Consider the following 25,555-nt stretch of genomic DNA (forward strand, 5'->3'; position numbering starts at 1 on the left):
GGTTGGGGTTTCGTTACATTGTTTGAAGCGCTTGTGCAAAGCAACGCCCAAACCAACAAGTTCCGCAGCAGTTGAATGAGGGGCACTAAAACCCACTTTTAGGAGACATGTCAAGGTTAGAGTCCCAGACCTGGAAGTCATAAGCACATAGGCGGTAGCTGATGGGCACAGATGATACTACCTTGGAAAAATGTTAAGAGTTGACAGATACTGTGAAACACTAACATTTAAAGGATGGGTGGAGGAGGACGGGCCAGAAAGGAAAACAGGGAGTGGATACAGAGAGAACAGGAACCAAGAGAGAAAAAGCAGGATCAGAAAAATCAAGAGAGGATCTTTCAAGGTGGTCTCAACATTTTCAAAATCTGACTTTAATGACAGCGCTAATTAGCTGTTATTCCATAAAAGGATTGCCCTATTTTCAGACTTGTCAGTGTCTTCCATGTGTTAAAAGATTGAGAAAATAAATTAGAACACTGTAATGCACACGTAACACTAACACTACCGAGCACAGTACAACTTGTAGATAGTTCAGAAGGCACTTGGGGATATTTTTTAATGCCTCAGGGCATCATTGCGAACTCTAATTATTGTAGTTTGTCCTGGTCAACTACGGGGGTGCTGATACATAGAGAGTTAACTGACCTCTGGATAAACCAACCTTTCCTCCAAATGGGAAGGCTCACCAGCAGCTACAGAGGAGGGGTGTCCAGATCCCACCTCAGGCTAGGAAGCCAGCTGACCCATCAGAAAAAATTAAAAACCTTTAATCCTTTCAGGTCCCCCCACCCCCATGTGTATATGTGAGACTTGTCACCTAAATGGAAGTTCAGGGAACACGTCGACCTTCCCCCTCCTCCCAGTATCTTAACTCATTAGAAATGATGGTGACATCTGTACACATGGCCTCTGACTTCAAGGCCTCTCAATAGCCATTTAAAGGCTTGGATCTTAGTTCATAATGATCTGATCTACACTTAATAAGTTTAATAGAGCCACGAGAAGCTGATTTATAAACGTGTTTCCAAGGTGGAACCTTCCTTCCCCACAAGATATCCTAACTGATGTCCTAGGCATGGGGGCTAACTGGATCGTGTGTCTTCCCTGGGCTCTGATAACAAGGTCACTTGTGCTTATGAGTTGGCAAGCTCTCAGTTCTGTTACTGTCATGGTCAAAGCCAGAAGGACACGTGAGTGGAGATGTTAGAGGGTAGTTCTCCCCAGACTGCCAGATGCCAGCTCTGCCACCACCACCGAGGGTCAGACAAAGCACAAGAGCTTTTCCATGACAATCAAGACAGTCCACCCGGGAACAATTCCCCGCTTGTCCTTGCTGAGTGGGAGGACTGGATTTAGAAAGGCATTGGCTGCATTGCACAGCTTCTGATGAGAAGGGAGCAGGAAAGGAGATGCTGGAAAAGGGGGAGGCGCTGGCTGGGTGTGGGCCCGCGCTGCTGGCTGCCACGTTGTGCTGTCTGGATGGAAGCGGGTCGCTGCGATTCTGTGTTCATGGAAACCATGTGGAGTCGGGCCTATTCCTCGTCATCGTCACTGTCACCGTTCTCCTCCTCAGAATTGTCGTCGTCGTCATCGTCGTCATCATCTTCATCATCATCTTCATCATCTTCATCTCCATCGTCATCGTCCTCAGTGTTTATCTTTCCGGAAAGCACGTCCTCAATCCAGTCCTCCAGCTCCTCAGCTGTGGGCAGGTCATCATCATCTGGAATCTCCATCCAGACACTGTCAGCCTGCAAAGGAGGGACAGAGTGAGTGAGTGAGTGAGTGAGTGAGTGAGTGAGTGAGTGAGTGAAGGCACGAAGGCTGAGCCAGACCAGAAGCTTCCGAGTAGCTGTGCTGGAGGGGGGGGGGGCCCAGCTCACTGATATTTATCAGATGGGGGCATGTGGTTAAATGGAAATGCCAAGTTGTAGACTTGTGCGAGTAGTGTCCTATTTGTGCAGTATGAAAGGAAAAGTGCATTCCAGTGTGTGTGTGTGTGTGTGTGTGTGTGTGTGTGTGTGTGATCTGCAAAGGGAAATGGTAAGGAGACAGGGCTGTGGAGGGGGGATAGGGGAGTAGGCCAGGCCCAGCACTGAGGCTGGCAGCTGCTCCAACCCCATCCCTCCTTAGAGATGCCACCTCCCCACCCACCCACCCACCCCTAATTTGTGCCTCTGCCTCCGCATCCTGGAGAGTCCCTCCGAGTCGCCATTGCTGCCTTGGCAGAGCCCACTCCCTACCCTAACCTGCCCAGCTTCCCTACCCACCCGCCCCGGACTTAGGTTAATACTGTGGGGAGTGCTGGGATTTTAGATATAGCCCAGGAATGGGGCAGCTCCCAGAGGCATTGGAAGCAGGCATTATTATGAACTGTAGTTGTATTTGTACTTTCTCCTTTGATTACATCGGCACATATATAAGATGCCTACATAATAGCAACAAACATATATATATATATATGACCACCAGTGGTTCCCTTGGGGAATAGGATTAGTGGGAAATGTTTTTGCTTTCTACCTTAGGTGCTACTGTTCTGTGTTAAAATGTTTTAACTTGGACAAATTTTTCAAATTATTCTTCATGTTGTGATTAACTTAAAAAGTAATTCACACAATATGTAACTGTAGAATTCTCCAGGTGGTTGAACACCTCCCAACAGGGGACAAAGGCGTGGCTCCCTGGCCCCCATTCACAAGTTTCCACCACCATTAGCGATGGCTCTAATGCATCTTCTGTGACCATCTCTTTCTGTCCGTTATTTGCCTGGTTGCATCTGTCCCCCACTTCTGTGTTGTTATGGTGAAATTGTATCAGAGTATCAGATGTCTGGACTGAGGTCTGAAATTCCTCATGCTTGGCCAGTCCACCTCACTAGCCTTTCCCACCCTCCATTTAATGGGGTCGGAAGGGTGAGGAGAAGCCCCTCTTCCCGCATGGTTTTCTTCCTGTTCTTCTGTAGGCCAGGTCTCCTGCCTGCAGACCTGGCTGCCGGGTGATTGCCAGGCTTCGGGGCTACAGCTGCCACATCACTCATCATGCAATGGCAGCTCCAGGTTTGGGTTCCCTTGTGTAAAGTGACCTTGTTTTGAGGCACTGGGAGAAAATACAGGAGAGCTTACTTGGGTGGAAATTCCCAAATAGACAGTGAACCAGGTCAAGCCGACCCCATAAGCAAGGAAATGTGCCCGTGGAAGAGAACCATGGACCCATAGGTTGGGACTGGCTCAGAGACTAGGCTTGGGTCACACTGACAAGTGTGCTGAGCTTGGGCAGGGCAAAAGGTCCTGCTCATTTTATGAAGGGCTGGACATGATCTTACAGTCTGGGCTGCATGGCAGAAAACGGCAGGCTGAGGGTGCTTGAGCAAGCTTTCATGCGGTATATACTCACATCTGTCACATTCACCACCCCAATCTGTGGCTTGAATAGATCAATCTTGAAAGTCTTTTCCCAATAGGTAATAAGCTGTGGCAACAAAAAGTAAAATTAGATAGTGGGCATTCCCTGTTAAAACCGCTTTTTGTGGCTGGACCCACCTGCCATCTCCTCACAGTAACTGGGTCACCATTGGTTAAAGGTCTCCAAAACAGCTGTGGGCACTTAGGAAATTTAAGACTTGGCTCTAGCCCTCAAGCCCTTTAAATAAGCATTTAAAAAAAAAAGATGTTATAACACAAGCTATGAAAACATGTAATATAAAAGCTTCTACAGCTGTAAGGAAGAATATTACAGAGGCAGTCCAAAGTCGATTCCCAAATTATTTGGGGCTCTTTCATGTGTGGTAGAAGAGACGTTTCCCTTGACCTCTCTTTCAATATCCCATTTAAAAATTCCTTGCATTGTGCCACTCGGCTACGTGAGATGGTTGGGAAAGGAGTGATGTGTCATAAGTTGGCACACAAGTAAGAAGAGAGCTTCTTCGTTTGGCCAGGTTCGGGTTCCATGTGGACTCCTCTCAGTCGGGGGCAGGACTAAACAAGTTAAGGGGCCATGGGGCTAAGAAAATGGAGATATGCAGCAGTAGAAAGTCCCCCGAGCAAATCTATAGCCTCTTGGGGACTGGGGATAGTCAGGAACTTGGAAATCAGAATAGTCTGAAGATTTCTCCTTTGCAAAAAGCAAGGCAAACATATACGAGTAGAACATGTCATGAACACTGTAGACCATCTGCAAGCTTGTGTAACAAAATAGTCCAGATAATCTAGAACTACAACCAGGCAGAGACTAACTAAACAAAGCTATAGTATAGAGAGTCATATGAGGCCGTGATTTTATTGTGATTACCCAAAATTATGACATTGACCTCTGGTGTCATGGAAGTCGCTGCCTTTGACTCACTCATCCTGTACGTCGTATTGGGTTTCAGGACGCTTGCGATCACTAAAACCCCTCAATTTTGTGTATTTAACCATAGTATGACTGGTCGTGACCTATGCAACAAATGCTAATTTCTGGAAGAAGAGTTGTCATTTATGACCTAATGATAACTAAAAGTGTAGTGATTACCAGCAGTTAGCCCTGCCTAAAGTCTCTTGACTAATCCACAGAGCAATAGCATCACATTACCTGGGTTTTACCGTCCCATCTACCACTTACAATTTTAACGTCTCCCGCTGTCATTCTTTTCATCTGTAGCACGAGGATTCTAACAGTCCCTACTTCAGAGGGTTGTGGAGAGGATTAGATGAGATAATTCATTTAAAGCACTTACCATAGTTCCAGGCATACAATAGAGTATATTACAACTGGGTTCATGTACAGATTCTGTTTATTCTCTTTAAAACTAAGCATCATCAAGGCTTTCTGGCCATTGAAGAGCAACACCAGCAAGAGTTTGGACTTTAAGTCTCTTACACATTCCAGTCTAAGGCTAGAGATGATGCTAGGAGAACGCAATGAGCAAGACAGACAGGGTCCCTGCCCTCCCACAGGCTGCTCCTTCTATCCAGGAAGTTCTTAACTCAATGCAAAATGTTCACGTCTAGTTTTTATTACTTACTGACTCAGGTTGCCTCAGAACGATGGCACCCAGAAAATGAAACCGATTATAGCAGCGAGGCAGCTATGGAGCTGCGGGCAGACTACGTTCACCTAGCTCACTTGCCTGGGCCCCAGAGAGGGACTTCTGGTCTCCAGGGAGTGAAAACAATAAGTCTAACCACGCCAAGGTCACCACCAGGCCCCAAGGTCACCGTTGCCCCAGTGGCCAAGCTCTCCCACACTGATGGGGGCGGCCACTGGATTTCTGCAAGGGCCCCTCCTCTGTCACATCCTCCATCAGGCGTCAGGGGCTCACACTGAACACAAACACGAGACTGGCTCCGGACGCTGACTCCGGATGGAGCCAGTCTGAGCCACTCACCAGAGGAAAGTCATCCGGGTCGATCCAGACGATGCTCAGCTCAGGGTTGTTGGTGTTATCCCGGGCCACGTGTTTCAGGATCTCCAGGAACTCGTAGCCATCTGAAGCAGGGTTCGAGAAGGTTGAGTAACCCCCACGCGCACACACGGCTTCTACCATGGAGAGCCTAGAGGGCGGTTTTTCCGTGAGGGTTTCTTAAGCTATGTGGTGTGTACCCTCGATTATAGGATTATTCCATAAAATGAGTCAGAGGCGAACTCCCGCCACAAAGCAGCTTATTCAAAGGAAACAAGAACAATTTCGAATCAAGAAATTAGAAGTTCGCAGGGAAGTGGCTGGTTTATAACTGGAAGCCAAGCTCCGTTTGCTAATCTGCAGGTGACAACGGACCAGCCTTGAGTCAGAAAGTTCTGTCAGAACAGAGGGTCCTCAATGCTCTGTGCCATCTCTTGAAACCCATAATTTGCTATCCCTCAGTGTCCCCATAACATTTGCTCTAGGGGCCAAAGACACGTAGTCTGGATTCTTCATTTTCTACAACCTGGAATTCCTAAAACCTTCAAACTACGTGAGCTTCTGATTTACAGTTGGTTTCACAGTTTTGAGTTAGTAAATGGGGTTTTTCTCCCTTCTTCACTATTTCCTTGTGTGCTCTGCCCTCCCCCTATTCAGTATTCATTGCCCCCAGGGGAGGGATGATTCATCAGAAAAGCAGAGACAAGCCTTGTGAGCTTCAAGAGCACAGAAATTTTTTTTTAAGCTTTTAAAGCTTAAATCTTGAAAGACTGGGAACATAAAATTTGTGCCATAAACAAACGTTTTGGAAGAATGTTTAGGAAGAGAAAGCACGCCCTAAACCCTCAGCAACCCTACCCCACTCCCAGCTAGAGGCAGAGTTTAGAGTCTGAAAACTCCCTGGGAATAAGCTCTGCACCTGTGTGCATGAATGCAGGCCAATCGGTGCATATGTGTCCACATACAAAAATGTCATAATCTCAGGGAATCCTAGAGTACAGGGGCCCATGCTTTGTTTTAGAATGAAACTCAGGGAAATGGGAAGACCCCAGAATCTCTTGGAAAACCCCCTAGTGTGGGGGCACTGGGGTAGTAAAGTCCTCTGTCAGGAGGCCCCAGGGAGGTCGGAACAGGGAGGAGGCTGAGAGGGGGTGCAGTTCCAGCAGCTGGGATGGAGGGGACCACTGGTGACCTTCCTGGAACAAAGCCCGAGGCCAGACTGCAAGACAAACTTCTCTGAAGGTGCTAGTGTGGACAGGTGATGGTGAAGAATCTCAGCAGAGGTACACCTGGGAACCAGCAAGACACTGGGCCCCTAGGGACAGTGGGTGGCGATGGGGGCATCAATTGTCAGACCCAGTTTCCGCCATCCGGTGGTAAAATTTAGGTCAGCTCTAGATAATCAAGTTCTGTTTCTTACACAGGTCAATTTCTAGCCTGAAATGTATACCTTCTGTACAAGCCACTCACCAACTGCTTAGGAGTTCAGTATGCAACTGCCCTTTCTTTATAAAGGTTCTCTTCTTTGGCAGGGGGTCCCGGCCAATTGGAGCCCCTCTTTGCTGCCTCTGTTGAACACGCCTCTCCTCTCTCCAGGCACTCTAGCCTTTGTTTGGCTACTTGGGGCCTCTTGGTAAAGGTTTTTTTCTCTGCACTTCCTCATTTTCTAATACATTCCAGGCAAAATGCGTACTGTTCTTTGCAGCTTTGCTTTGAGTGGCCGTAGTCACTTTTAATGTTGCTAACTCGTAAGTGTCAGACCGGGGCCCCTCAGGCCGTGTTACCTGGAAGGCAGAGCTACTGCTAGCAGAGAAGAGGGTCTTTATGACCTGCAGCCCCTTCCTGCAGAGATGAGGGTGGCCTGGGTGATCTTTCCACCTGTGACAGATTCCTGAGATTTATTGCACCGCGTGCTTTAGAGTGCTCTATCTACCACCATGGTGAGGATTGGGGTGGAGGTGGGGTTCGGTTCTTCTCCTGCTCCCAGGAGGTGGGGCTGAGGTCAAGCCCCCCAGAGTGCCACTGGCTGCTGTACATGAGGTATGGATCCCACACCTCTGGGCACATTGCTGTGTCCCAGGACAGGAAATACGGTGCCACTTGTCTTATCTGTGGATTTACGTATCAGAATACACAGACCACAAGGAAGAAATTCTTCCAAAACACTTTCAGGGACGATGTTCCACCGCTGAGGAAAAGGAAGATAGTAAAGGAGGCGATGTTGCTGCGACTCTGGAAGACGAGACTCCAATTTAAAAGTGACCTTGACACGTCAGGAATTCAAGAGGGTGAAATGCAACAACACAAACGCAAATGCAAGTAGTAAGGATGCTTGAGGTGCAAAAGACGGACAGACAGGGAAGGGAGAAGCCGTGGAGGCAAGAGTGTTGTAGAGGAAAAGATGGTGATCAGAACGGAAGCTCAACACACAAGACAATGCTGTCGTTTTCTGATGGGAAAACTGAGTGTGGAAGCACCACCCTGAGGGAAGCAGCGGGGGGTGCACCCTGGGGCTGGCGGGGGCCTCTGCCTTCCCCTGGAGCACTCGGACGGTCCCTTCCCTGCCTTCTAACCTGAAGCTTCCTCCTCTCCACAACCACGGCCCGTTTGGTCGGTCCACGCAGTGATGTCCCTGAGCGTGCCTGCTGTCTCAGATCGATCTAAGCTAAGAAGAGGGGCCTGGCCCTGCGAGAACTGTGACTCCTTCCCTGCCTCACGTGCTGGGGCCCTGAGATCCCATGACCTCAGGCTGAGGGCTTCTGTGGACCAGGCTTCCCACGGCAAGCAAGAAGCCTGTGGGAATCACATCTATGTGGGAAGGGAGCCTGGTGATCATGCTGCCCTCCTTCCCAGGCAGCAAGAGGCTGGTGGGAGTTAGGCTGCACAGAGCCCTGGGGACGAGTCCCAGGCCAGTCACAGTCATGTCAGGAGCCAGGACTTCCTGTGGCAGAGACACGTGTGTCTTAGACCAAGCGATGGCCCAGGAGTAACAGGCCCATAGCGCACTGCCCACCTGCCCTTTCTCCATCCTCCTGACCCCATCCTTGGGGAGCTGGCCATGCTTACCACAAAGACACTGAACAGACCCTCCCTGATGACATGCCACATGGAGCTATGGGACTCAGGGTCTCACTCCTGGAGAGAGGTCTAGACTCGTGGAGCCAGGCTGTTAAGGCCAGTCCTGCTCTTGCTCATGTGGCAGGTAAGTCAATGGGCGGTGGGGAGCAGACATCACATAGCTTGGATGCTGTGTCTGGAGGGGGCACCACCGTCTGGAGTTTGGAGACCCTGAACAGGTACAGGTTTCTTAACCTGTCTGGGACTTGGGTTTTCTCATCCGGAATGGAGACAAGAGCTGCCTCCTTACCTCAGGGAGGCTCCTTGGTAATATTGTTACCATGTGAGGCACTTACAGAAGAGACTAAAGATTTTCTTTGTCTTCTTTCTTTCCCTCCCCCACTCCATCAACCTTTTATTCATTTTAATTAATTTTTACTACATTCATCCTTCATTGATGTTAGGAATTTATTCTGTCATTGGGCAGGTATATTCTGAGTGCCTATAACATATCAGGTTGAAGGCCAGGTACTGGGACACAAAGGTGTGTAGGGCAGATGACTGTCCTCAGGTCCCCTTGCAGAAAGGCCTGGTGGGTCCTCAGGTCAGAGCCCACTCAGTGTGTGTGTAGTTCTCACAAAGCAGCATCATAGCATCTGAACCTGGGCCTTCTGGGGAGTCTCAGTCAAGGTTGGGAGCTCCCCTGACACGACAAGGTCACCCAGGCACCTGCTGGAACAGGGGGACATTGTGTGGGCCCCACGGTCCCGTGATGGCACGTGAGACATCTGAACACCCAGCCATTCTCTACCACAATCCTCCTTCTCTACTGTCTTCCCCTGGCCCTGAGGTCCCAGAATGTGTGAAAAAGTCAGACGATATGGTTTTGTGATGGAGAGAAGCATAAGGTGGTGGGTACAGGGCTCAAAAGTGGGGCTGGACAGCCTGGGTTTGAGTCCCAGTTCCACCACTTATCAGCCATGTGACCTGGGGACGTCATCTAACTTCTCCACACCTTTGTTTCCTGTCTGTGTGTACCTGGGAGGAAGATGACAATGACGGTCACTACCCCTAGGGTTGTTGTGAAGTTATATGTGCTGATACTTGCTAAGTGCTTGGAACAATATTTAGCAAGAACCAAATGTTAAATCTGATAAACCACATCTAAATTTGGAAGCTCAAATAAGCAGTCAGCGTTCCTAGTTGAGACGATGGGTCTCAGACACATTTGACAAGAACCCAAGGCAGTGGACGCTCGGTTGGCACAGGGTTGGGGACATGCGCCAGGGCCCGTCACTGGTTGTGTCCCATGCATGCAGACAGCAGCCTGTCCTTGCTTTTCTAGCTCGTTAGTGCTAATGTTCCCGGCGCCCTTGGAGGATATCCATCCAGCATGCGCTCATGTAGAAATGCCACTTGGCGAGCCTTTCATCAAATGTTATAAAGAAGATGTCAGGCCGATGCAGACCCATCTGGGGGCGCCAGGGGAGAGACGTTCATTTTCAAACCTGTCAAACAGCAGCTCAGGTGGCATTCTGAGCACAGGGAGGCTGGGAGGAGGTTCTGGAGGAGGAGGAAACACACAGGGTACCGGGTAGGAGCAGAGAACCGGCCCGCCCTGAGCAGCGGGATGAGGGGTCCCTGCAGAAGAGCCCTAGCGATTCCTCTCCAAGGCGCGCAGAGCAGACACTAGCTGCAATCCTTGAACTCAAACTCTCGGCTGGGAATGTCAGAACGTCAGGAGAGGAGTCCTTGGGGGACCCAGGTAACTTGGATGACGTTTGTTGTTGCTGCTGTGTATCGCAGTTTCATAATCGTACATTCCAAGTCTGGGGACCTCAGTGGACAGAGGGGAGGAAATTTGACGTTTCTTCATCAGTTGGGCGCTCAAGCTTCCAGCGGCTCCACTGTCTTCTGCCTCACTTCTTCCTTTCTCTTGCTGGCTCCGCTCCCACCCCCCAGGACCCTGCCGCAGCATGACACAGGGTCAGAGGCTGCAGCTGGCCGGGGCAGCCTACGGGAGGCAGTGTGGTCCAGTGGACAGGGCCCAGGGGAGCCATCAAGAAGTCTGCGCTCGCTCATGTGTCCTGTCCCCCGTGCCTCGAACTGTGTGATCCTCAGCCGGCAATTGAGCTTATCTGGGTCTTTCAAATGGGAGGTGGAAAGGGGTGGTGAAGGACAGCAGAGAGGAAGGAAGGCAGGCTGAATGTCACGCGGATGTTGTAGCTCCGAGGGGGTCCACGAGCCTGCAGTAGGACCTTGCAGTGAAGGGCATGGCTGGGAAGCCAGACAGACCCCAACTTAATTCCCGCTCCACTGCTCCCCAGCAAGGCAACCTCTCTGGTCTCATGTTCCTTGTCTGTAAAATGGGAGTAGAACTTGCGCTTCCTACCTGAGGTTGTCCTGTCACCTAAACACACAGTAAGTGAGAATTATCATCGTCTGCGTCGTCGTAATAATGATCAATTCAGCTGTCAGGCTGCCTGGCTAGAATGTAAATCTTGGCTTAGCTCCCGTGAGTGATTTGGACAAGTCATTTAACCTCTAAGACTCACATTTCTCATCTGGGCTGATAATAGTCATGCATATGTCACAGCATGGCTTGAGGGACCACATAAGATTGTCTCCGCAAAGCTCCCAGCAAAGCTGCCTGAGACTGCTGTCGCTTTAAAGGGCTCTGTGTCATTTTCCTGGATAGATGTTCTTCTTTCTTCGGAGAGGGGGTAGAGGTTTAAGGGATAATAGGCCATGTAGCCAACAGCAAAGGTACATGAGGCCCCCCTGTCCGGGCAGGAGTGAAACTCCTAGGCCACCAGCCAGGCCCCTCTGCCCCAGGTCACACGTCAGTGACCTGCGGGAAGTGACTGACTAGCCACTCAGTCATGGACTTTCACAGAAAAGCCTTTCGCTTTCTCAGCCCTGGGCAGGCCAGGCTCTCCCTCGCTGAAAAAAGATGCTTAAAGCTACTTCCCCTCCCACCCCCCAGCGCATTTCTTCCAGTTTCCCAGGAACAAGCCCCAGCTTGGGATCCTTGGGGGAAAGACACGGCTTTGGGCCCAGGGATATTTTTGCAGGGAGGAGGTGGACGTAGTTTCAGGAGCTCGATTCATTACAGCAGCAATCTCGGTCAAACAGGTTCCTGCTACTTCTCCGAGGCCTCTTTGTTCCATTGTTCCAGAGAGGCAGACAGGCCTCCCCACATGACTGGAAGGGAGCAGGTGGGGGCGGGGAGGAAAGCCCCCTGGAGTCTGGCCAGCAGGCTGCTGCTGATAGCAACTCCTGTCTGTTCACACAACACCAGGAGTCCCATTCTGTTTGATTACAGCTTGTAAACCTTGGGCGACTAACTTCCTTTGCTAGTTTCTCCTCCAGGGGCAGGGGGGTGGCCAGAAGCTGTGGGGAAAAGCTGGAACCATGCTGGCTTTTTTTTTTTTTTTTTTTTTTGGACAGGGAGTAGGTCTTTGAAGAGTTTTTTCAACTCTGCCAGTCATTGATGGAGAAACAGGGACATCAATGGCCATTCAAAAAATCGAATCAAAAAAAGGTGGGGGAAAAGTTCTCAGGTAATTTAGAGCACTCATTTGGATGTGATACAATGGAATATTATTTGGCCCTAAAAAGGAATGGAGTACAGATACGTACCACACAAAGGATGAACCTTGAAAATGTTATGCCAAGTGAAAGATGCCAGGCACCAAAGGCCACATATTACATGGTCCAATTTATACAAAATGTCCAGGATAGTCAAATCCATAGAGATGGAAAATAGATTAGTGGTGGCTGGGGGTGGGAGAGAAGGGAGTGGGAGTGACTGTAAGAGGTATGGAATTTCCTTTTGATGAAAATGTTCTGGAATTAGATAGTGATGATGTTTGCACAACTTGGTGATATGCTGAAAACCACTGAATCGCACACTTCCAAAAGGTAAATATTATGGTATGTGGATTTTAAAACAAAAAGTTTATTGCTAAGACAAAAACCATTGAGTTTCAGTCTGTAAGAAACTATGGTGGCTGATAATGTATTACAAAACCTATAAGCTGGTCTGACAGTGAAGTGTTGGGGCTGGGTCTTGGTCAGTCATCTGCCTATCTAATCATCTGCCTATCTAATTATCTGCCTGACAAGTATTTATTGAGCACCTACTGTGTGTCAAGGCATGTGCAAGAACCCGGTCTATATTGATGAACAAGACAGTATGTCCCTCCTTCAGGATCTCCTACTAACTCACCGTGCCCTCTTGGGCAGTTTAGCTTCTCCGAGACTCTGTTTCCTCATCTGTCCCTATGAAAGAACGAGAGGCTGAGGTCCCTGGAGCAGTGGTTCCCAAACCCAGTGGTGCCTCAGAAACTGCCTCAGTGCTCCATTAAATTACAGGTTCCTGAAGGTCCTGTTCGGTCAGCCCAAGGTGGCTTTGGCACCTGTGGTTCTCTGCCCTGTCAGGTTTTGGAATCCCTGCCCAGGCCCCCTCAGAGCCCAAGGCCTGGCTATTTGCCATCCGAAATGAAGTCCCCTGCCTTGTCTGGCTGCTTTCTGGGTTGTCCCAGGTCTCCTCAAACCACCTCAGAATCTCCACTAACACTTTCTCTTTGGGGACCCTTCAGGTCACAGAGCACTGCCCAGGGGACCCAGCATTTCACCAGCTGCAAAATGAACTTTTCCTGCACTTCATGCCCCATGGATGTTAAAAAGAGTGAAACCAGGAAAAAGTTGTCCAAGTTCCAAAGTAAAACAAAGTTACTCATCCGTTTTTAGGGTCATTTTGCACTTTAGAGGTCAGCTGCTTGTTTTGCTCAGTTCTCATTATTTAGGGAAATACTTTCCATTAAGTTTCCTAAGCACAGATGATATTTGACAGACCAAATTGTTGTTTTAAGGTAGGGTTCTTATGTATATAGGCTAGGTCACAAAATCGCTGTATAAATTTTAATGTGCACAGAAGCTTACACACACACACACACACACACACACACACACAGTAAAGCTGGAATGTTTTTATATCCTCCCAGTACTCAGTGCTTCTTCCTAATTTGGGCAGCTAGGCAGAATGAGGTTCTGATGGCTCTTCTCTTAGCTGTGTGCACAATGGAAGATGGATTCGTACCTAGCGGGCGACCACTGGGGATGCCCAGTGTTCTGCAGTTGCATTGTCCACGGGAAGTGCGGGAAGAGAAAGGGTGAGGGCTGACACAGGCGAGGAGCCAGTTCTTGCTTAAGGCGTCAAAGAGCAGATGGGGGTGGGGGGTTCCTACCTGGGTCATTCTTTTCTGCAAAGGCCACTATGTGGATCCCATTCAAATCATCTTCCTGTGGGAGAAAAGAAGCAGAGGTTACACTCCCAGGTGGAGAGAAGTCAAGGCAGCATCAGGGACAGACTCAGAGGCTGGAATGGAAGTGGGAGGCGGGGAAGCGACACCGAGACACAGAGCAACAGAGCAGGGCGCACATTAAGCAAAGAAATACTGATGAGCAACTGGGAGGAAGGCATAGCATTTGCTAAATGGGTTTTCGAGACAGGAGAACACCAACTGCACACAAGCCATTAGCACTGAATGGGCCTCACTCCCGTGGTCTGGTGGGTCCGGGAGAGCAGCAGGAAAAGGCAAAAGGAGGAAGGATGTGAGTCTCGCTCATCAGAAGTTCTGAGGGCAGCAAGTACTCAGCATAGCTCAGCGAATGCAATGTCAGTCTATGTTTCAAGAATTCACCACCAGCAAATGTAATCAGTGATACACCAGATTATGGAAACTTCTGGACGCTGCTGACAGATCCTGAAATTGTCCCCAAGCAGGCAACAGAGAGGAATCTTTAGTGCTACATTATAGACAGGAGGCAAACTAGGATGTGGGTCTGTTTTGTTCACTCAAGGGTAGTGCTTACTGTTAAGACCTCTCCTATTGAAAACCTGTGTAGTCGGTAGGGGGCGCTTTGCAGACTTCTAAGTGATTTCCTTGGGTTCCTTTCTGCTCTGGAACCAGAGCTTGCCATAGGCCTCTAACGCATATCCAGGAAGCTACAGGAAGAGTCTGGAATTTGGGGGCTAGGGAAGGTTGGGAGTGTGATGGGGAAAAGTGCGTATGGCGATTGGGCCTGCACGAAGCAAAGAATCTGGAGAGTATTTCAAGTCTGTGGGGCGAGCAAGTGGTATTCCATGTTCCTGTGTCCTGGACAGAAAGGACCATATGCTTATGTCTCCTTTGCATCAATTATTCCTGCAGAAGGACTAGCCAGAGCTTGGAGGGACCTCTGTTCTAAGAAATGTGATCCTCAGGAGACTTGGAAAGGAATGTGTGTGAGAATGAGGCGCCAGGGACAAATCTGTGAATACTGATTATCACTGACACGGGCACTCGGAATGTCATATCAGAATCATCCTATGGGGGGAGGAGGGGAAAACAACTCCAGGCATCTGAACCCTCCATGATCCCTGTTTCCATTTCAATTGATTTTAATGCTGGTGCGATCCTATCTAAATGCTAATTTTTCCCCTTGAGTTTGGAATGGACAAAACCTCCCAAAATTCTGAGAGAGATTAAATGGAAAATATTATTATTAAAAACAAGAGAGTGGGCATTGCCTAGGTCAGACTCATTGGGAATTGAATTTTACAGATGGGTGGGTGTGTGTGCGCGTACACGCGTGCAGGTTTATTACACAAATCTGACAGCAGCCAGAAGGGGTTTCCCTGTTTTACATTTGCTATTATTATCAGACAGAATACCCTGCTCAGTTCTCATTACGCCGCCCTCTGTCTCTGTCTCCTGCCATCAGTGTGAAGGCAGTGGTATTAACTCCGTGAAGCAGGCTTCATTTCTGTGTGCCCTTCTAGAATGGATTTGGAAATTGGTTTTAGAATTAAGCATCCATATTCATTTGCTGAGAGACTGCTCATAATATGGCTGTCACTCCCCAGGCCTCCTATGGTCCCTGGATGGAGAGCTATAACCGAAGCAAAGAGCGTCTGTCATTGTGGGTCTCAGAGATTCAGCACCCAAGCCTGTATTGAACACCTGTAAAGAGGCAGGTGTGTGCTCAGTGCCAGGTACTTTCGGAAATAAACTCACAGAGCAGACCCCATGGGCAAGCCTGTAAGTCGGGGTTACTCAATGGAAGAGCCGTGCTGACCATCCACAGGACTGACCACCCCAGGGGCTTTCTCTGAACCCCACAACCTCTGCCCAGAACCCCCATTTGGTCTTTGGATCACATTGTCTTGAAAATGATCTTTCTTTTTTATTTGAATGAGTCTTTCTTTCTCAACCAGATGGCAAGCTCCCTGAGGGGAGGGATTATGCCTTAAAATAACAACGATGGTTAAAATGGCAACAGTAAAACTTGCCATTTGCCACTCTGTATATCAGTACTTTGTAAGTACATTGTTTCTAAATCTCAAACGAAAGTCTTATTCCTGTTCAATGCTTAAAGAATTGAAGTGACTTGCCTCAAGCCACAGAGCTGGTATGTAATGTAACTGGGATTGAAGCCAGTTCTGTCTGGTCCCAAAGCCCATGCTCTTTCTACTTACTGAAGGGGTCCAGAATAAGCCACTGTGGTATAAAAAGTATTCTGAACTAAAGGCATTTGAATTCCTGAAATCCCTTATTTGCCCAAAAGCAGAGCCTCCCCAAAGAATTCAGTTGTCGTAAACACCCTCCCCAGGTGCCACGCTAATCTTGTATTCTCGGACAGACATTGTCATGAGCTATCATGTCTCCTATCTAGTCTTCTAAGTACCCATTTACCTTCTCCAAAAGTCATTTGTTCTCCCAGAAGTGCCGCTCCCCATCCCCTATTCAGATGGTATATTTCTTGGTAAACTCCCATGCATAAATAGGTAATTAAATCTGTTTTTTTATTCCTCAAGCGAATCTGTCTTTTGTCACTTTAATTTGCAGGCCTCCAATACTGAACCTAAGAGGGTAGAGGAAAAAAATTTCCTCCTTGACATCACCAAAGCACAGAATGGGCTCCATGATTCTGTTGTTCTCCTACAGGGTTTGCAGAAGATGTTGCAAACTCAAGTCAGTGGCTCTTACTTTAGTTAAAAGATTGAGACGGGGCCTTTATTTAAATTGACTGAGCCCCAGATCCCCAAAAGGACTGGAGATTTGAGAGTTACTTTGGTGAATACCTTGCTCTGGATTCCTTAGCACTGTACATGGCCCTCTGTTGTAGCAGAGAGCAAACCGGACGGGTATTCTATGTTTTCAAACTACTTCGTCAACTGAACCGTGACGGCCTGAGGACAGGACAACAATGTTCATTTTTATAATCTTTGGGCTTAGGACAATGTAATAGGTTCTTATTAATGCCTATGGACTTCAAAAAAGTACGGTGATAAAAATCTTACATCCTGGTTGAAGAAAATTAGAAAAATATGAGAGCTACCAAGAGGAAACTAACACATCAATCACCTGCCAACCAGATAGATCCCCTGTGTGCATATTTTCTCTGTTTCCTTCCAGTCTCTGTTGAATGTTTGTTCTCATGTTGAATGAAAAGATGGCCAAGTTTTAAAAAAAAAAATGCAGTTAAAAGTAGCAGGCTCCCTCCCTGGTCCAATGGAGTGTCCGAAGAGCTCTTCTGGAGGTTTCTGGCCCCCTCTTGGAAATCCTTTGCTATTGCAACAGTGGGAGGAGTCTTTTAGAGGAACTGCTGGCTCCCATCCCTGTGGGCTTATGCCCAGGACTCTGGCTGACCACTTGCCAGGATGGAGAGCCAGTTGGAAGGCAGAGTCTCAAAGGGGAAGGACATGTCAGCGCTGGGTCTAGACCACCCAGCCCCACCTTGACCGTCTTTGACTATGCTAAATAAATAAATATCTATCTGGTTTACACTCAGCAGATACTGCTAGGCACCAATTTCTTTAGTAATAATACATTATGTGCTTTCTGTGCTTTGCTGCTTTAAAAACCTGCACAATCAGGGAGAGGCCAATAGTTGCTTTAGCCCTACCTAGTTTTCCTATCTCATGGAAATATTTTGCAGTAACTGGGAAGTAGGTGTTGAAGATAAAGACTTCTAAGTGCATTAACAGGTCCCATGACCCCAACTTCTGTGGTTTAAGATGCTGTGGCTAAGTGGTCCACAGAGATGCCGTTCTTCGGAGCAGTGCCCGCCTAGGTGGGCACAGGTAGATGGGGAAGGGGTTCGGGGAGGGGCTCCCCAGAGAGCCTGCTAACAGGTTGGTTTCTGCTTCTTTTTCAGGATGCAAAGGTGACGCTGTAGGGCCTGTCCTGCCTTCCCCTCTGAGTTGGAGACATGGATCATGGATGAGGGGCGGGCTAGGTCTGCATGGGAGTTCGGTGGACGTCATGTGAGTATTCCGTGCTGGGGTGTTGGAAAGGAGTAAACCAGTCCAATGCCATTTTCTCGATCAGGTTAAATTTAATACACAGTCCATTCCTTCTTAGAAAACACTTGAATCTCTAATAGTGTGGAAAATATGAGCCATCATTGTTATTTTATATTATAGCAAAAGGCTGTGACGTACGTTATTCATTCAGTGAAAAGAAAACAGAGTGAGATCCGTTGAAGCCAGACAGTGGATTTGCTTCCTGAACGCCCACCTCCGATATGGTTAAGGGGGAGCATTTCTGCAGGGCAGTGTGGGGGCCGAGGGGTATTTGTTGCTGGGGGAGGGGCAGGACCTAGACTGTCCCACTGTGGAATGTGGTGGTTTTGGGTGTGAGACTGCTGTACCAGTGAGGAAAGGCCTGAGAGAAGGGACCTGCAATTTTGTAGTCTCTGCCCTCCAGGTGTCGAGGTAATTGACACTCATCACTTAGGTATGAAGAAAAAAAACAGAAGACCTAAGGATAGAGGCACAGCAGGGCAGAACAGTAGTAATCATTCTCCATTTAAAATGGTACCTTGTGTCACACAAGACACAGAAAGACCAAGAACGTATCCTAGATCAAAGGCAATTAAAGAAACATAACACCCAAACACAAGGGTGTGACCCAGGATTTTATCCTGGGCCAGGGAACAGCTCAGGTATTTAGGGCTAAAACGGAAACTATGTTTGCTACTTACTCTCAAAAGGTTCAGGGGAAAATGATCTGTATCTTTATCAAAAGAGCATGATAACGCAAAGGTGGTAAAATGTTAACATTTGGGGAATCTGAGTAAAGAGATCATGGAATTCTTTGCACTACTTGCTATGTCTGAAATGATTTTAAGTAAAAAGGTTGTGAAAAGAAATATTATTTTTAAAGCACTGTTGCACCTTTTTGTTATTTTTTAAATCTAATAACAAGACGTTTAGAAGTTTACGTTTTTGAAAGGTGGGGATGTTGTGAAAATACGTTTCTATTGTGCTGTGTTGTTCTGAAGGGATCCACTCCTTTGAGTGGATTATTTGCCCTTCAGTGTCTTATGAAATGTTTACTCTACCTATAGGCATCCAGATGAGTTACATGCCAGTAAAACATAAAGTGTCAAGTTACTCCATGACTCTGTTCACCCATGCATTTAGACTCTGAATTAATAATAAATAGAGAAATAAGTAAATAAATACTTCCATCTGAATCCCTTTCTCCTCCCCACTCACAGCCCCTCTGCCAAAATGGTGCCTTGTGGGACGTGGCCCACTCTCGGGAGGTTATGCTGGAAAGAACATGAGATTTGGCCGCAGATGGTCCAAAATTTAAGTCCCAAGATCTAATGCTTATTAACTATGTGTCCTCGAGTGATTAATTTAATCCGTGTGATCACCAACTTCCCCATGTAAAATGGGGCTAAAATAACACATGTTCTCCATCACTTTCTAGAACTGTTGAATGACCCAAGTAAAAGGATACATGAAATGCTTTGAAAAAATGGTCCGCAGGCTTTGGTTGCTATTGTTTATGGAATTTTGTATAAAACTGAGGTGGGGTGAAAGGTTGGATCTCTATGACCCTCTTTTGAATACACCTTTGTCCCACCTGACCTGTTGTCTCTGACTTAGACGGAGAGGACAATCTGACTCAGTGCTTTCCAGCACCGTGAATTGAAATTTATAAAAACAGCTGCCATTCATTGATCAAGCACCTACCATATTCTGGGCTCTTCACGTCACTCAAACTTACAAAAAAGCCCTGATTTTAGAGGCAGAAACTAAAGCCTAAAACTGTCACATGACTTGATATAAGATGCAAAGCTATGGAGCAAATTCTGGGTTTGACCCTAAGTCTCTATATTCCATAGCAGGAGCTCTTTCCACTCTGTTATCCTGGGTCCCTATGGCCAGTGAACGGAAGCCAGTGGTCACCATGGGAAATGAACTCAGAGAGAAATAAACGTTGCCTCATGGGTAGCACCAAAGAGGCATAAATTGGATCCATGGAGAACTGGGTTTTAATTGAGCATGTTATCCATGTTTCAAATCCTCGACCATCCAGACATCTGCTACAGCTAAATAGAACTTGGTTGAGTGTTGGACCTGAAAGGGGTATTTCTCTTGGGGAATATACTGGTCTCTACAAGACAGGAGTTTGCCACTTTCTTACCCATGTTTCAAACATGTCTTCCGGGCGTAGGCGACGTAGGGTAGGTCTGAAAAAAAAAAGAGAGATTCCTTGAGTAGAGATTACCATGGCAGACACCGAGACGCCACCACATACACATTGAAGCTCACCCCTCACCCTGCTGGGTCACACTGAGAGCTGAGCCTAAAGCTGTCAGCCTTTTCGTAGACCCATTTGACCCAAGGATTACAAAGTCTATTACAAACAAAGGATCAGAGGGCTCAGGGTCAGCTCATTCCCGGGGCAAGAGGCCATTTCTCTCCTCCCAGACAGGTGTCACTCCTGAGTGCCCAGAGCAGGCCCCGAACCAGAGGGACTGGGAGAGAAAACAAGGGGTCTTTCGTTTTTTTTTGTTTTTTTTTTACCATCAGGGTCATCCATCAAAAGCCCTTTAGGGATGTTTGGAGGAGCAGGGAGGATCTGTATTTTGTTCATGGTTTCACTTCTTTCTGAATGTTCCAAGTAGTGCTCAATATGTTGATATTTGCTCCTCTGAGTATTGCCTCCCTGTAGGGACCGGGACGGACTGGGTGATGAAATCACAGTGCTCCAGGTCCAATGAGCGTATGTGAGCAGGTGTCAGGGAAGGGGGGGTGGGCCCGGTGGTGAACCCACCACCATGTTCCAATATTGCCCCTCCATCCAGATCAGGGGTTAGCAGACTACTGCTGACGGGCCGAATCCAGCCAGTGCCTCCTATTTTTATAAATACACTTTTTTGGGACACAGTCACACCCCATCGTTCACACGGTGTCTACGGCTGCTTTCACACCACAACAGCAGGCTTGGTGTTACAACAGAGACCATCAGGTCTATAGAGCCTGAACTATTTACTACCTGGCCTTTTGCAGAGAAAGTTTGTGGTCCATGCTAGGGCTACTCTAAGTGACGTCAGATATTCCTCTCCCGGAAGTTCTGTGTATAGAATGTTCATCCTTGGCTGAGTTACTTAACAACCCAGAGTCCAAGTCCTTGATCTATAAAATGGGGATAATAACAATTACCCCATCATGTTGAATGGTAGATAACATTGCTTCCCTCAGCACCTACCATGGTACTTGGCATATCAGGAGGCTGCCCCTGAATCACTGTTGTTATTATTATTGTAGAATTTTACTTACATCTTTCTCTGACTTCGAGGGGATTTGCTGACTGGGGGTAGGTGATCCAACCCTATCTGCAAGTGTAGACCCATGTTCAGAACATGTAGCAACATCCCTGCCACTGATTGATGACCCACAAAGCCATTCTAGTGAGTTCAGTTCTGCTGGGGGTGCTAGCTCCAGGTTGTTGCTCTTGGGGGTCTGAAATGTCAGGCCTGAGGGCCTTCTCCATTCCCCAGACCTTGGATCCCCCCACTCCACCCCCCTGCATGCCATCTGGGGCACCTTTGGTGCTCCTTCACAAACTCCACGAGCTCCTCTTCTGTGTAAGGTTTGTCAGGGATGGCAACGGGCTCGTCCATAAACGGCTCGTAGAAGTCAACCTCGTTCATCTTCAAGGACAATTTCTTTGCAACCTGTACCAATGAGAAACATCACAATAGTTTCCTTGAATGCTAGCCTAGAGTAGCAGTGGATGGTCCGTCTACAAGGAGTATGTGTGTTCTCAGGCAAAGACATGCCTGGTTGTCACTTAAATGTTGTCGTGATAGAAACTCATCACCTAAGACCTGGCTGGACCCATCAAACAAGGACAGATAGGGAGGGAAGAGCCTATCTGGCCAACCGAGACCAAGCAGGGTCAGGGAGCAGACAGAATGCAAAGTGGGGAATCTAATTCTACAATCGCCATCACTCCACTGTATTTGCCAGGAGGAGGAAACAAATGTCAACAGAGATGCTCAGTGTCCTGAGAAGTGTCAATATAATTGAACCAATTTTGATAAAATAAGCAATTGCTAGGAACCATGTAAAGCAGACAGGTATTCAGAAGCAGAGGCCAACCCATTGATTCTTGATCAGTGCATGAACCCTTCTTGTACTCAGGTTGAAGCACTGTCCCTAGGGTTGTCTTAGTCCTGGGCTTGTGTGATGGTTTGTCAGACTCTGGGCACTGCCAGTCAGAACGTGGCCAACCATCCCAGTTTGTCCAGAGTGGAGGGATTTTCCTGGATTTAGAGTCCCTCTCAGCGCTAAAACTGGGATAGTATCCAGTAAGCCAGGTTGAGTTGCTCACCCTCCACCAGATGAAATGCTCAGGGAGTCAGACAGAGCCTGGAAAGGATCCCCTCTCTTGATGCAAGTGGCTGCATGGTCTTGTCAGGGCAGAATGGTTGCTGTGTTCGCTTGCAGACCTCTTTTTGTGAAATGATTTGAGAGGCCTGGAATGTGCAATGCTTTGTAGAAGACGAATGCCATTCTTTTCTAGTTCAGAGCTGTGGTCCAAGAAAGCACAGGGATGAACAGTGGTTTCCTTGAAACTTGAAAGAGCAATTGCCTGAGAGCTGACGCCCTGCGGTGGTAACTGACAATGCAGTGGCCAGCGGCAGCCGGGACTAATTGGGGAGGGGGCGGAACTGGGTGTTACATAAGCGGTTACACAAGGAGGTCCATTCTGAGGAAACACTGGTATCCCTGTGGGTTTCATCATCCATTGCTATTAATTCCAGGTTCCAAAAGACATTTCTTAACAGAAAGTACTTAACAGAAAGAAACGCAGCTAGTCAGTCAGCGGAGATTTTATGGCCAAGTTGATTTTGTCTTAAGAGACAGGAAGGTGTGGGTTTTTTTTCTTACTTTTTTCCCTCTTCCAAGGGTTGGGGGTTGGGGTGGATGATGGGGTGGGGGGCATGGGGGTAACCAGCAACTGTACGATCAGTGTCTGGTTTTACACACAGCTCTTCGCAAAGCTGGGCCCATCCTAGAATAGGCTTGAAAATGACATTGGATTCTGGTTTTCTGAGCTCACTTACTATGTATATTTTAGGAGCCAAGAAAAACAATAATAACAGCAAGCACAAAGAATACTTGCTACACGGCAGGCACTGTTACAAAGTGTTTTCAATGGATTACTTCATGAATCCTCCCTTGGATTGTATGAACTGAAAGCAATTATACTTCTTCTACAATGGATACACCCAAGACACAATCGGAGTGCCCTACCTGGAGGGGACAGAGAAGGAATTCAAACCCAGGCAGTGGAGTGTTCTAAACTACCAGTGTGCCAGTACGCCAACTTTCCCTTCATTAGAAAATGACCTTCTCCTTGACACTGTAAAGAAAGGAACATACGTCCCTATAAATATTACATTGGCGCTGCACGTGTTTAGTGAGATGTTTCCCCTTCCTCTGGTAACGCGCTCTCATCAATTTGTTCCCCCATCACAGTCTGCTAGAATTCAGGCTTCCTGAAGAGGGAAAGGAGCTCCTGAGAACCTCTGTGGAGGTAAGCAGTGTGGGGGCATATGAGCGTTGAGGAGTGGCTCTCTGGTCCTTGCATGGCCGTGTCTGGGTCTGCCGTGTTAAGAGCATGAATCTAAGGTTGAATCATAATGTTCTTAAGTTTAAGTCTGGGGATGGCTGAGCAAACTTTTCCCGAGTCCCCACCACCGTCACGGAGTGCCCTCATCATGGATCTTAGAGCATCTCCTTTCATTCTGTTAATTGTGTCTTGGGTGGTAGGGATGGAAGGAGATTTAACTGATTGAGACATTGATTCATGCGTCGACATAAAACAAGGATTTAGTGGGGCCACTGTATCTGGGCCACTATTCTGGGACCAGACCTGCTTCATGAGCTGAGCAGTTATGTGAAAATGGATTTTACTCTTGAAAGTCAAAGAGGCCCATATAATGAATTATTTTGTGCCTTTTTGTTTGTTTGTTTGTTGAACTAGTTGGAATAGATTTTGCCAAAGACAAGAAAAACACAATGTACAGTGGCCGTTTTTATGACATTTGCCTCAAAATGAATTTTGAGACAGATGTTTTTTCGACCAGTTACTAAGCCATTTCAGCTGTTGGCAAATGACACTGACTCACTAAATTTAGGCCTTTTCAATGTGTGTCTTCTCCATTAACTTTGTTTAGATAATCACAGCTTCTTTTGGCCCCAGGATGGTTTGAAAAATGCTTTTGCTTCTCCGTGTTCACGCCAAGAAAGGCACAAGTCAGTGGGAGGCGACATGGGATGATTAGAACTGACCTTTTTCAGACTGTGAGGTGTAGGAGAGTGGACGCTGTCCTTAGCCCTCTGACCCTCTCTTGCTCCATTTGCTTAGAGATGTTGGGCCCTTGTGTGGCTTAGTTTAGGATCAGGTACCACAGATCAGGACTGGTCACAAGCCAGTGTGCCAGGTAAAACCCCTTGGGAGCTTTTTGAAAATGCGAATTCCTACGCCCCGTCAAAAATCCTAGAAAATCCAAATTTCCAGGGCGAGGGTCCAGGAATCCATCGTTTTAAAAGTTCCTTGGGGGGATACCAATATGGCCCGTGTTTGGAAGCTGCTGACTGCCAACTGTACACCAGCAGCCCTGACAGCTCACCCTCCTTACAGTTCTCCAACTCACATACAATAATCCCCCCTTATCCGCCGTAACGCTTTCCGTGGTTTCAGCTGCCCGCAGTCAACCGCCGTCCAAAAATATTAAATGGAAAAGTCCAGAAATAAACAGTTCATAAGTTTTAAATTGTGTGCCATTTTGAGCAACATGATGGGGGCAACTATGCTTTCTGGACTTCACTATCTCCCACTGGGCATTGTCACACACACACACACACACACACACACACACACACACCCAATTGATGTGTGCACGTTCTTAAGTCCCAGGTGGCATTGCGTTCTCTCTGTGCAACAGCTCTTCCCTCTGTGTTCCATGTAGATACAGAGTGTGTCTTTCTCTTTTTGAATGTCATGAAATCCTACCAGGCAGCGTGAACAGTGGCACTCATGACTCAGTGTCTTGTAGGGGGGTTAGTGAAGAGACTCTGTGTTCTTAATTATAGCCTGACCTCACCTTCTTCATGGGCCACAGACATGCAGCCATCTGGTCGGGCTGGGAAGCACATCTGAAAACTGACACCACCCTGAACTCTGCATTGAACCACCCTTCTAAGAACTGAGGCTTTGTTGCTTGGCCAAGCTTGTCTGCCCAACTCTGTCTTCCCTCAGATGAGTTCTTACCCAGGAGCCATTATAGTCACTCTTGGTCCATCATAACTAAACGTCAGCGATGGATTTAGTTTAGGCTTCTCTGTACCTTCCCTTCTCTACTAATCTCCTCTCCCCGTTTCCATCCTCCTGGGCCTAGACGACTCCCTTTCATGAACATTTGTACTCATAGCGAGCTAACCCTCGCTGAAGGTTCCTGTGTGCCAGATGTGAGCTACGTGTTTTAGATGTCTTGCTTCTTTCTCTGGAGTAGAGGAGTACAGACCATTGACTTTGAAGTCGGGCTGACCTAAGATTCCATCCAGCTGCACAGCCTCTTTTGTGACCAGGAGCTAGTCACTTAACCTCTCGGTGCCCCAGTTACATCCTCTGGAGGCTGAGAATACAAATTCCTCTTTTACAGGGGTATTGAGAAGATTAAATGAGAAAACCTATAGAAAGCTCTTAGCACAAAGCCTGGCACATGAAAGGTACTTATGACACTAAATGATAG

General features: G+C 47.6%; 1 protein-coding gene across 1 annotated transcript in view; it reads right to left on the bottom strand.

Annotated features, from left to right (window-relative positions):
• Window positions 1-349: 349 nt before the first annotated feature.
• CASQ2 (calsequestrin 2) overlaps window positions 350-25,555 on the bottom strand; it is a 58,177-nt gene continuing 32,971 nt past the window's right edge. Inside the window, exons 6-11 of the mRNA XM_019730338.3 lie at window positions 21,336-21,466; window positions 19,930-19,975; window positions 13,690-13,744; window positions 5,366-5,466; window positions 3,394-3,468; window positions 350-1,751 (exon numbers count right to left, since the gene is read on the bottom strand). Of these exons, the coding sequence (XP_019585897.1) occupies window positions 1,533-1,751; window positions 3,394-3,468; window positions 5,366-5,466; window positions 13,690-13,744; window positions 19,930-19,975; window positions 21,336-21,466 (627 nt within the window). The 3' untranslated portion in view covers window positions 350-1,532. The remainder of the gene's footprint in view (window positions 1,752-3,393; window positions 3,469-5,365; window positions 5,467-13,689; window positions 13,745-19,929; window positions 19,976-21,335; window positions 21,467-25,555) is intronic.

Source organism: Rhinolophus sinicus, chromosome 7 (genome assembly GCF_057876585.1).
Source record: "Rhinolophus sinicus isolate RSI-liver-muscle chromosome 7, RSI-T2T, whole genome shotgun sequence".
Taxonomy (NCBI): domain Eukaryota; kingdom Metazoa; phylum Chordata; class Mammalia; order Chiroptera; family Rhinolophidae; genus Rhinolophus; species Rhinolophus sinicus.